This window comes from Sciurus vulgaris, assembly GCF_902686455.1.
Source record: "Sciurus vulgaris genome assembly, chromosome: 14".
In the NCBI taxonomy this organism is placed as follows: domain Eukaryota; kingdom Metazoa; phylum Chordata; class Mammalia; order Rodentia; family Sciuridae; genus Sciurus; species Sciurus vulgaris.
Genome location: NC_136475.1, coordinates 6,476,137 through 6,488,470, shown reverse-complemented (window position 1 = coordinate 6,488,470; position 12,334 = coordinate 6,476,137). Strand labels below are relative to the sequence as shown.

Sequence of the window (12,334 nt, the reverse complement as noted above, 5' to 3'; positions counted from 1 at the left end):
CTCTTGGAACTCTCCTTCCTCATCCTGGGTCCACATCGAATTGCAGGTTCCCTTGATTTTAACCCTTTCCAGCTCACCATACCTGTGTCCAAGCTTTCCAGATGGATCCATTGATGGCCGTCCATTGGGCTCATTAGGTGTGGGTTTGTAGGGACATAGGAACATTTGCACAGTGTTATGTGAGCTTAAAAAAGCCTAGGAATATTATCACAGTCGCTTTTTTTTTTTTCTTTTTGAGGTGCTGGGAATTGAACCTAGAGACTTCTGCATTCTAGGCAAGTGCTCCACCACTCAGCCTGATGGACTTGTGATGCTGTTTATGAATGCTAGCGGCTAACAAAGGGGAGAGAAAAACCATAAAATCTTGGCTTGGTTTTGTAAAGTAATCCTACATATAGTTATTTATATGAAGCTTTATTATTTGCCCCCATTACCCTGCAGTAAAACCGTAGTAAAAAGAACAATAAAGCAAACCCCACACACATCAAAACAAAACAATGAAACAACAAAACCCAAAACTGAAACAAAAAAAGATAACAACAAGGTGTCAGATCAAATGTGATGCTTTATTGAATTATGATTGATAATACCATATCAGTCATTCTTATGAATAATAGTGTAGCTGTATGATTTGATGATAATTTTTAGAATCCAGAAGAAATATCAATCATAGCCCTGAAATAAAGTCTAGGTGACAATGGGCTTGTGGTCACCAAGTTGAGCTCCTCCCATTTTAGATAGGCTGGACTTGATTACAGGTGAAGTTGAAAGACAGAGTCAGGCAAGGTTAAGGGCAGAGGAGTGAAAGACTGGCCTAATTACTAGCTCACACACAGAGTAATTAATATAAATTTATTACTATAATTATAGGGCTCCTGGGTACTAGAATGAAGAGCACCCCTGGGACCAGGGTGCCCCAACTCAGCCTGGGAGCTCTGCTGCTCCTGAGGGTGCCTGTTCCCCTCAGAGGATGCAAGGAGTTGCCATAAATATAATAATAACTTATAATTATCTTAAATATGTTAATAAATATACTCATGCATATACACATATAAATAATACTTTATAAATAACATTCTATGGTCTGTCATTTTCAGGCTCAGTTTCAAGAGATGCTTTACTAAAATGACCTCACTCACTGATTGGTATAAAAAAGCCATTGAGGCAGAAAGATAAAGGTATTATTCCCTCCCTTTAAAATAATTTTTAATTAATTAGCTGATCTTCTTTTTGTGATACTGGAGATTGAACCCAGGGTCGCTTTACCACTGAACCACATGTCCAGCCCTTTTGTAATTTATTTTGAGACAGGGTCTTGCTAAGGTCGCTGAGGCTGCCCTTGGTCTAGAGATCCTCCTGCCTTAGTCTCCTGGGTGACTGGGATCACAGGGGTGCGCCACTGTGCCAGTCTATTCTTTCCTTCATGAAAACGATAAAACCAAAGGTCCTAGAAATGTATCCCACTGGATTAAGGGTCCAGTCACAACTAAGAAGCAGAAGGCCCAGAGAGGAAATGAAACCCTGGGTCTGTGGCTTCTCATTCCAAGTGCTGCTGTGTGTACTTATGGGTTCTCTTATGCCTTAGTTGACCATCTGTAATATGGGTAGACCTCTTTTGGTAGCCACTGTCTGTAGCCCTGTGGCTCTCCTGAGAATGATAGAAGAATCGTAATTAAAATGATTGGTACTGTGCAAAGTAAGGGTGTTCTCTAAATAACAAATAGCATTCTGTGTCAGTGTTGCTTCCATTATGTTTGCTCTTCTCTTACAAAGAGGGTAAACATTCATTTAGAATTACAAAGGCTCAGCCCATTCTCAGCACATGACTAAGAGTAAAGGATTCGACTTCTTCATGTACACGGTACATACGGACTGTCGGCAGCTCACAGGGGAGCACACCCCACTGCGGAGGCTGGCTTTACGACATCCTGGAAGTCTGTCCGTCGGGGTGGTCCCCTTGCCATGTGCACGAGACTGTCCACCTTAGTGGCAATAAGCAGCTCGGGATGGGCAGCCGAGGTGAAGTAGTTCATATTGCCGTGCCTTTCCCAGAAGAAGATGAGGTTGAGGTCGTTCTCACCCTCTTTGATGGTTTTTGGTGTCTCTGGCATCTCCTGTGAGTAAGAGAACCGAATTCTGTTAGAGAACGGAAGACACTAGAAAAAGAATGAGAGTGAGATCCCTCGGTGGCCTCTGGCCCAGTGGCCTCTGGCCCTGTGGGAAGCAGCCCTCTAGGACGCTGACTCTGACATGATACACAGTTTCTTCATTCATTTGCTCATGCATCAAGCATTTTCCAGATGCCTCTTAGAGGCACGGCCTCAGGTATTCGCAAGACTTGATTTCCTTCATTATTGGAAAGAATCTTAATTGGTCCTGACTGCCAATGACATTGGTGTCTCACTGTGTCCAGGCGGGTTGGGAGGAGCATTGCTCATGTCTTTCCGGAAGGCCTAAGGCGGTGATTCGAAGCCCTCTAAGCTGGTGACCTCTACAGTGTAAGTCACACTTCAGGGAAGTCATTTAGCATTTAGATGACATTTGTCTCCATAGTTAAGTCAAAAATGGAAGGTTAAACACACACACACATCCCTTCCCAGCTATTCCAGTAGCTGAATACCTTGACTAGGATCCCTGTAGGACAGAGCTCTTCCCTGTGAGTGTGGATGAGCTCGGACAATACTTTCATGGAAAAATGAATTTCACTTTCCATGTTGAGACGCTTCTTCCCTACTCTTTATTTATTTGGTGCCAGGGATTAAACTCGGGGACACGTGACCACTGAGCCACATCCCCAGCTCTACTGTAATTTTACTTAGAGACAGGGTCTCACGGAGTCGCTTAGCGCCTAGTTTTTGCTGCGGTCTGTTTTGAACTCAGGATCCTCCTGCTTCAGCCTCCTGAGCCGCTGGGATGGCAGGCGAGCGCCACCGGGTGTGGCTTCCTACTCTTTTAAATCTAAGTGAGTGGCCCTCTGAGGTTCCCGCGGGGGTTTCAATGTCAGCAAAGATTTTACTTCTCGAATCTGTTCCTCTCCTACCTTTTGCCACCTCAGCAGGTGGAGTTCCTCCTCCGTTCCTGCTGGGTTTCTCTCTGACCATGACCGATTCTAACTCTTCACCGTCTCTTTTGCCCTACTGCATGGCCACAGCCATGGCCCCCGGCTGGGCTCTCCTCCTGCTGCCATGCCTGCCTTCCGGTTTGTCCTCCCTGTGAGAGATCTAAGTGAGGATGGGGCACTGCACTGTCTGAACCCCTCTAGTGGCCTTTCCTTGTCCCTGAAGTGAAATCCAGATGCCAGCTCTGCAGTGCTGGCCTCCACACGTCTTCCTCCTTCTCATTGTGCACCACTGCACCAGTGCTGAGGGACCTGAGCTCCTTCGGATCCTTAGAAGACTGAGTTTCCGAAAGGCCGAGGACTCTGGACACACTGTCTCCACGGTGGTGGGCACTATGCTCCAGAAGCAATACTCGCTGAGTGAATTGAAGCACGAAGCTGCTGCCCGAGGTGCAGACACACCGTTTTCATTTGAACTCTAGCTGGAGGCAGGGGTGCCGGTTGGCCATCTGCCCACCCAACAGTGCAGAACACATGGGCAGCTCCAGTGGGCTGTGCCTGTGTGTCTGTGCTGGGGGGAGCGGGGAGGGAAGAGGGGGCTGGGGTGAGAGAATCCGGGCCACCCAGGAAGAGAGAAGCCCTGGAGCGAGAAGACCCCGGTTGCTTCATGCTCTTTGCAGGTAATGGATCCTGGCTGACCTCAGCTGGCTTACCGAAGTGTCTAGAGGCAGACCCCATTGTCCTTCTGATTGGGACCGTGCAGGATGGACCGGGGGTGTCAGTAGGGGTGGATGGAGTAAATGGATGCCCTGGGATGGGAGCAGCGTAGGGTCAGGCAGGGAGAGGAACAGGAAGCCAGAGGCGATTGACCTCTCATATTCTCTCTCTCAGATCCTGCCTGGGGTTGCCTCTGAGGACAGGTGAGAAGTCAGACGGGGTGGGGACCGTGGTAGGAAGGAGAGATCACCGGGTCACCCCGCTGGGGGCGTCTGCCTGTTGGGATCCTTGACATGCAATGAGAGGTCAAAGAGGCAAAAGCCAGACACGGAAGACAACTGACCCTGAGCAGCACAGGGTTGCCTTCTTCTTGGGCGCTCACGAAGAGTCGCGTTTTTGAGATCCTTAGAGTCACTGAAATTTGGAATCCTCTGCTGGTGAAATGTAGGCGCTCATGTCGAATTTCACTGGTAAAGAAAAGAGCCAAAAAGAAAATTAATCCATTGTGTTTCATTGTATCCTTATAAGATTATGTGTGTATTGAGGGAGAGAGAAAGAAAGAGACAGGATGGGGAGAGAGAAGTTAGGTCTTCAGGCCGGTCAATACTTAGGGTTTTAGAATTTCCTATGTTGACGCACCACCTAGGAACTAAGTGGGCCTTTGTTGAACCTCTTACATGAGTGAAATGAGACCCTGCAAGTTCTTCGTTCGTGAGTTCTTAGTTCATGACCTGCGGTGGAGGGTTTAGGCCCAGCATGACCACGTGAGACGTAGTTCAGCTTTCCTGAGACCAGTGCTTAACCAGGGCTGTGACGTGCCTGCTGGCCTGGGCGTTCCACTGTGGGAAATGCCCTGAAGAAATAACCCAAGGGGGACGACAGTAACAGGTTTGCAGGTGTAGCTCCCGAGCCAAGCCTGCGGCCCGGCCCGCAGAGCAACAGGGCTGCACATACCCGGGGCCACTAACACGGCAGATGCACAGACTGCGCCCAGAAAGCGAAGGCTGAAGTTACTGTTAGGTAGAAAGATCAGGACACACGATCATGTGTGAACATCACAAAGTCTGTCAACCACAGTGCCACCCATCAGAGGGAGCCCGGAGTGCCTTTGGCCAAATCGCCTCCCCGGGTCTTTAAAAACAGTTTGTGCTCCGATGACACGTCCTCAGGCGAAAACAGGCTTGGCGTGGGAATTGGAATCCCTGTGTGACAGGGATTTCTGGACCCTTAAATTTCATTCTTCAGACCCCATTTGCAGCCCGGTGGCTGTTCTGCCCCGTGAGCATGTCATCAAAGGTGGGAAGGCTCTCCTGGTCTGGAGTTCTTTGTAAGTTTGGTCATCAGGCTTTCTAATGGAGAGGGTTTGCTCCTCACTGGTGTCTGGGTCAGTCTGAGTAGGTCATTAATATTTCTTTTAAAATTCTTTTCTAGTTGTAGGTGGACACAAGACCTTCATTTTTATCTATTCAGGCGGTGCTGAGGATTGAACCTAGTGCCCCACGCATGCCAGGCAAGCGCTCTGCCACTGAGCCACAACCCAGCTCCAGTCATGAATATTTCTGAAACTCAGTCTCTTCAACTCTAAAATCAGAGGGGAAGAATATTTGTAAGAAGCAAGGAGATAGCTCCTCAGAGGGCTCCGTGTTCCCGGCAGCGATCGGATGCCGCGTGGAACAGGCTCTGTCCTTGCCTAAGCTTTCCACCAGGGCCATATGCTTTGTCCTGTTCTAGAAGATCTGTGCCAACCAACCAGGATCTAGCGAGGTTCACTTTTTTGAAAGTAGAAAGCTTGAAAGGAAGAAAGAAGAGAAGGGAGGGACAAGTTGGCCTGTTACCTTCACGGTCCTGGTCATTTAATGAGGTAGCCTTGAGGTACTGAGACGTCGGGTCTTGGATTATACTCTGGTGGAGGGTGTCATTCAGGAAGAACTCCTCTTTGATGACCCTCCTGTAGGTGTAACTGCCACTGCTCTGGAAGACGTGAGGTGCTGACCGGGCTTGATGGTTTCTGAAACCAGTAGCACAATTCCACATTAACGTCTACACGTGCACATGATGATAGGTACATCTTCACGTGCGAACACAAGCCCAGCAAAGCAGCTCTGGAAGGGATGTCAGGTGGTCGTTCAGTCCAGGGGAGGAAACAGAGGTATGAAGTCAGTCAGCGCTGGACTCAATTCTAAGAGTAGCCTTGTGCTACTTGTTTCTTTTTAAACAGATTTCTTGGGCAATAGTTGTGTTTTGTTTTTTAAAAGGAGATTATTGGTGTGACTTTCTCATGTGTGGTTGTTTGGAGGTTTTTGTGGCCAGGAAGACCACTGGTGTTCCCTGCCTATATTTTCACATGGATGCACTCTGAGATAAAAGTTATCCATGCCACCGAGGGTGTAGCCCTGGACTTTCTGGAAAGCTGTATGTATCAATTGCTTCACAAGTCCTGTGACTCTGAGTAATTTCACCTCCAGGAATCTATTCTAAGGAAATAAAATATTCTTGCTGTATTGTGAAGTGAAAAGAGCTGGGTATAAAAGTGTAGGTAGCGTCTTCCCATAATGTCAAACATTTGTGTATTTGTGTGTGTGTCTGTGCATGGAAGAGACCACAAGGAAGCATGCCATCATGATGGCGGGGTGAATTCTGAGCAGCCAAAGTGAGTTGTTTCCATGTTCTTTCCTCTATTTCTATTTTTAAGCCTTCTAAGGTGAGCCTGTATTATGGCTTAGGTGTCATTTTTAAAAAGGCATGGGAGAAGACTCACGATGAGCTAGACAGAACTGCGTTAGATGCGAGGGCCTCCCATGTACAGGTGTATGGTCAGGCTACGCAACTCCAGGAGCTATTTGCTCATAGGTAAAAGGAGAATGTGAGGTTGTTGTGGGGCGAGTCAAGAGTGCAGCCATTAATAAGTGAGTGGTGTTGGTCATATTAGTAGAGGTAGCTGTCGTGATAGTGGTGACAGTAACAGCTGCTAGCATTTCTTGGTTATTCTAGTCTAGAGTTTGTGAGTGTTGACTTATTTAATCTTTACAATCAAATGAGGTAGGGACTTCCAATTATCTACACTTTCAGTGGAGGGGACTGAAGCAACAGATAGATTAAGTACGGTCGTAAGGAGGCTGGTAAGAAGTTACCCACTAACAGTATAGAACCGAGTCACGTGACCTTTACAAGAAAGCCCTGGCCAAGAAAGGAGCCCGGCAGCAAGTGTTCCAGCCTCAGGCCACTGCTTCCCGCACCCCAGAAGGACCACAGTGGACCTTCCTTTGTAAGATACCAGACTGAAGCCCGGCTGTGTCTGGGTATTCTGACTCGGGGCTCTGGAGCTGGAACCCGAGGACGCTCTTGTGCAGGGCCTTTACCTTCCACATCGTAGGCAATGGCCTCCAGGTCATCATCGGAGATGGGTTGATTGAAGCTCAGCCGTCTCTTCTTCAGCGTCTTCCCGTTGGCTGACACCAGCACCAGGCTTTGCTTGAAGGTCAGCTTGGCTGTCCTCGAGCTTTCAGAGGTGCCCAGAGACATCAGCTTGTCCACGCAGGTCTCGCCAAGCGGGTCGTAGCTCGCCGCGTAGAAGGATTTCTTTGAAGAAGGAAAAATGACAACTGAGCAGCTGTTGACAGCCGTGAAAAGAGACTCCTTTCCGTGGGCCGCGTTTCGCAGCCGTGGTGAGGGGGCTCTCCACACTGCCGTTCCCTCCCTCCCTCCTTCCTGTGTCCCTCCGAAGTCTTCTTGGGAAGACTTGCATCTCTCTGAAGGTTTGAAAATGAGATGTCAGGAGCCAAGTTAGCAAGGATCTCAGCAGGGGCAGCCTTAGCAGGGAGTTCCCCTGGGGTGTAAGCCTCTACTTGCTGGTGCTTAAAATAAAGCAGGAAAACAGTCACCCCTGTTTCCAAGGGTTCCATATCCCCAGAGTCAACCAACCTCACTGAGAATACTTGGAAAAAATCAATTACATCTGCACTGAAGGAGCACAGCCTTTTTCCTGGTCTTTCTTTCCTAAATGGTGCACGGTGGCAATTGTTTACATAAGCGGTTGCAGGTGCGAGGTGTCTTAAGCAACTCAGAGATGCTTTGAAGTACACAGGAGGCGATTTGCAAACACTGGCTGTTTCCTGTCAGGGTCTTGGACATCTGCAGATGCTGGGGGGAGCGGGAGTCCTGGGGCCCATGGGGCATGGATGCCCAGGGATGGCCACGCTCCTCTGGAAACAGCTTTAAAGCCAGCGCCGTGACACATAAAGGGACACCTCTGTGGTGAGCGTCTGAGATTTCCTTGCTCTCAGTCGGCCTGCTCGGTGGCCAGCAGGGCTGCCTCTGACCTCTGGCGCTGGGTAGGAAGAGAGGTGTGGCCACCACAATCAGCTCCGGAGACAGGCCCCTGGGCCAGTGGCCTGAGAGACCACCTCGGGATGGCCTAACTAACTGCCCCAAGACTGACCCAGGAGACCCTGCTCTCGGCTTTCGGGGTCACTCTGCTCTGTTCTGGAAAAGCCGGTGAGAATGCAGCAACCAGCAGCGAGCAAGGGGTCACAGGCCAGAGCGGGCTACGCGGGTCCCTGGGGCTCGGGGTTCAGCCCTCTGCTGGGCTCTGGGGTGGAGGAAGCTCTTTAAGGCCCTAAGGGCAGCGTCGGCTCACCTGGTGCAAGAGACAGATGGTCGATGGCCGAACTGTAGTCTTCGCTCTCACTGTCAAGAAAGAGGATGAGGAACGTGATCAGTTGTGGCACCTGGCACCAGGCACCCTATTCTAAACGGGACACACGGGGGCACGACTGCCACCAACACAGTCAGGAGTCCTCCACAGGCTCACGCGTATCTGGCAATCCACACTTCCTGACAGGGAACCGGTCACCATTAGAGCAGGCCGTGGACTTTAATGAGCCTTTACCTATGATGGCGGCTCGGCTAACAGCTGGGAGAGCCTGGCTTCAGCTTAAGTTCCTTGAGATGAAAGAGCAACTTTTGAAACAGCACAGAGGTCCTCTGCTTCTGTGTGTTCACTGAGACAGATTTAACGGCCTGCACTTGGCAAAACGTCCAGGCCACCACTGAGAGCCCCGCTGGTGTTGCTGTTTACAGTGGGTAATGGGAACATCAGGAGACGTTCTGTTGTTTTAGTGTGCGCATTGATCTTTCTTCTGTATCGGAATGAGGTTTGGCTGGGTGCATTCCTGTGTTCGAACTTCCCAGCAGCCATTTCCTCCTCCCCATCAAGATCAAAACCCCTGACAACGGATTTTCTCTTGGACAGTCCACTGTACCAGAGCACAGGAGTGCAATTGAGGCTGGACCTAAGTTGATGTTGAAGTTCATGCAGGACCCAGAGAACCAGGATTAAACCCAGGGGTGCTTTTCCACTGAGCCACATCCCCAGCCCTTTTTATTTTTTAAATTTTGACGCAGAGTCTCACTAAGTTGCTTAGGGCATCACTAAATTGCTGAGGCTGGCCTCGAACTTGGGATCTTCCTACCTCAACCTCCTGAGGCTCTGGGCTTATAGGTGTGCACTATCACCCCCAGCTAGAGATCACTTTTCTAAAGTGTCCATCTGCCAGTCATTGTAATTTTAGTTTAACACGCTGGACGCTTAATTTCCCTGGTCTTCAAGCTTTCTCTGACTTGAGGGCTAGTGTCCATCTCTACAGCCTTTATCCACTGGACTCACGCCGGTCACTGTAACACCTACCTGGAGTCTAGTAAGCCTTGAACCCCTCATTAAATCCCAAGAGATAGGACCTATTTCTTTTCTTCCCCTTATTTTTCACTGGTGCATTATAGTTACACATAACGATGGGACATGTTGTTACCTATTCCTAAATACACACAATATAACCATAACATTTGCCACTTTGTATCACTCCCCAGCACTTCCTTTTTCTCTCCTCTCCTCCTTCCTCCCCCAGTCTCTTTCCTCTACTCGCCTGATCTCCCTTTGATTTCACAAGCTCCCCTCATCACACTTCCTATTCCCTTTTTCTTCTCCAGCTTCCGCGCATGAGAGAGAACACATGACCCTGGACCTTCTGAGTCTGACTTAGCTCACGTGACATGGTGTTCTACAGGAACTGTGTCTCACCTGTAGCAGTTCCTCAGGTCTTCGAACAGGTCGGGGACTTTGGCCATGTTGACTTCTGCAACAGAGAACACGGGTAGCTGTCAGCTCAGTTCAGCCAGCCTCGGGACCAGAAGCCTCCGCTCTGAGCGTCTTGGGAAACTCTGTGGGCAGCCTGCACCCAGCATCTCTCCTGAATTCTTTCCTACGCACCTGCCTCCCTCACTCCATGGTAAACTTCCTGGAACATGCCTTATTTCTCTTGGTATTCCTTTTGTGCCCAACCCAATGCATTGCACATGATGAACAGTCAGTGCTCAGGTGGGTTAAGAGAAAAAAAGCCCCTTAAATTGAAATATTTGCCTATGTAAATCCAGAGAGAGACAGAGTGGAAAAAGGTTCAATGTTCTCCGATTGTTTTGACAGCAGAGTTTCCTCCTGGAGGAAGACACAACGTGTCTTGGATGCCCTCCCAGGGATCCAGTTTGGCTGCCCCTCAGTTCCTCATCAGTCAAACCAGAGCCTTTTCCTGAAACCTGACTGTGCTTCTAGCACACACGCCAAACCAGGGCAGGACAAGGAAAGAAGGAAGGAAGAGGCCAGAGTTTTATAGACGTTAGTCTGAGCGTCAGCTGCCAAGGAGAGAGACGAAGCCGTCCTTAAGAGCCAGAGATGGAGCAAGGACAATACCTTGGCCGACTCAAACGCCAACGCAATGACTCCCTCTCGGCCTGGAAGCTCGCTCCTGAGTCAGGCTGCCTTTGCCTTTTATAATTGCCTCCTCTTGAGTAGGTGTGGCCTCCTTGAGTCATAGGGAATTTACAGGAACCCAGTCTTGTCTGTTTCGATGTTCACTAGCCTGACCCTCTCCGAATTCAGTACTTGGTAATGGTGTGTACAAGGTTCTAGGAATTACCAGCTTGATTCATTTGTTTATTCCTTGCTCCCTACAATTATAAACATGTAGCCTGAGAAAAAAGGGGAGGAGGGCAGGAGGCTTATCAAGTTTCTAAAAATACATGATGGGGGAGGAAGGGAAAAAAATCCCCAAATCACAAGTGTAGATAGCGAGAGTCCCAGGGGGCTTGCAAGCACGCTTGGTGTTTGACTTAATGTGTTCATCCGGCCCAAGGGATGAATGTGAACCTGCAGGGCAGTTGACAGCCACTGGTAGCTACAGGGTGGCATTTGAGGGAAAATGAACCATTTTTTTCTGAAGAGGGAGGTTTGCTTGAATCAGACACTAATCTCTTGAGTATGGAGTGATAACCTCATGGCTGTGTTAGGGGCAGGAGATAAAAGTGACATTTATCACAAGAGTCAAGATCTCTTGCTCCTGTGAATTTTGTCAGCAGAGGCGACAGAGCTTCAGGAGAGACGCCTCTGGCCCAGCCACCTGGAGGCACAGTGGCTCACAGATGGGGGACCCGGAGTGAACCAGCTGAACCAGGGACTCCGTTGTCTGATGGAGGCTGGGGAAGGGGAGGCCCGGCCTCGGGGTTCCTGGTTGTTGTCATAGAAGGCTTTTCCAGAGTCCTGAGGCCAGCTAAGTTCAGGTGGTAGAACATCAGACCCTTAGCAGATGGATGCTTCAGGTTTTCCCTTGGAGTTCAAAACCACACACATTTTAAACAAAGGAAGGGGATGGAAGAAGGACTGGGGGAGAAAGAGGTGAGGGTGAAGGTCAAGGAAAGGTGAGATCCAGAAATGTGGCGTGGAGAAGCAGAGAGCGTCCTGGTGGCTGGTGGGAGCGTATGAAGTGTCCCTGGCCCCGCTCAACGGCAAATCGCTGCAGGGTTTGAGTGCCACGGGGTCTATTCCACACGTAAAATCTCTGATCCCGCGGCCAGCAAAGCTCCTCCTGGTGCCCTAACAGTTATGAACAGAGCCGCGGGGGCATTGGCACCTGGAGAGGGCCACTGGAAGGGAGCGAAGGACAGGAATGGGCAGAGGCACCGTGGCTCACAGGTGTCCCTGTGTGGACAGACAGCATGCCGGTGGATCCACACCAGTCCCTACCTCACCTCCCGCGGGCAGCACAGACGTGCCAATTCTGGTCACCCCCTGCCTCAGGCATTGTGTGAGGACTACGACAACAACAATAACAATGCTAATGAGGGCTTCAGCCACTCGGGAACCTGTGCAGTCAGCACGGGATCACCTCAGTTCCTGGGAGAAAATCAGATCCCGTGGGAACACGCTGGTTTGAAATCCAACATGGAGGACACGGGCAGGTGGAGCCGCAGTCCGGCCCAGAGAGGGCTGGTTTCCAGGAACAGTGCAGGCTCCTCTTTTGTAACCCGGGAAAACACCGGAGGTGGATCCACCATCGCAGTGCACGCCCATCCTGGCCCCATACTTCATTCCCTCAGTTGCTGAGAATTCTGCAGATGCGGTTGGTGAATTTCTCAAGGAGAGTTTGGTTTGAGAAATAGCGAGCTTGGTTAGCACCGTCAACCTGCCCTTCACATGACCTTCTTAGAAGCAGGGTTGTTATTTATTTATTT

General features: G+C 49.7%; 1 protein-coding gene across 1 annotated transcript; it reads right to left on the bottom strand.

Moving 5' to 3' along the window:
• Window positions 1–446: 446 nt before the first annotated feature.
• LOC306644424 (interleukin-1 alpha-like) lies at window positions 447–9,913 on the bottom strand. The gene is given in 8 exon segments (XM_079111374.1): window positions 447–2,114; window positions 4,119–4,192; window positions 4,195–4,242; window positions 5,611–5,772; window positions 7,135–7,354; window positions 8,412–8,420; window positions 8,422–8,461; window positions 9,852–9,913. Coding segments are annotated over 8 exon segments (831 nt in total). The 5' UTR covers window positions 9,899–9,913; the 3' UTR covers window positions 447–1,883.
• Between the last annotated feature and the right edge of the window lie 2,421 nt (window positions 9,914–12,334).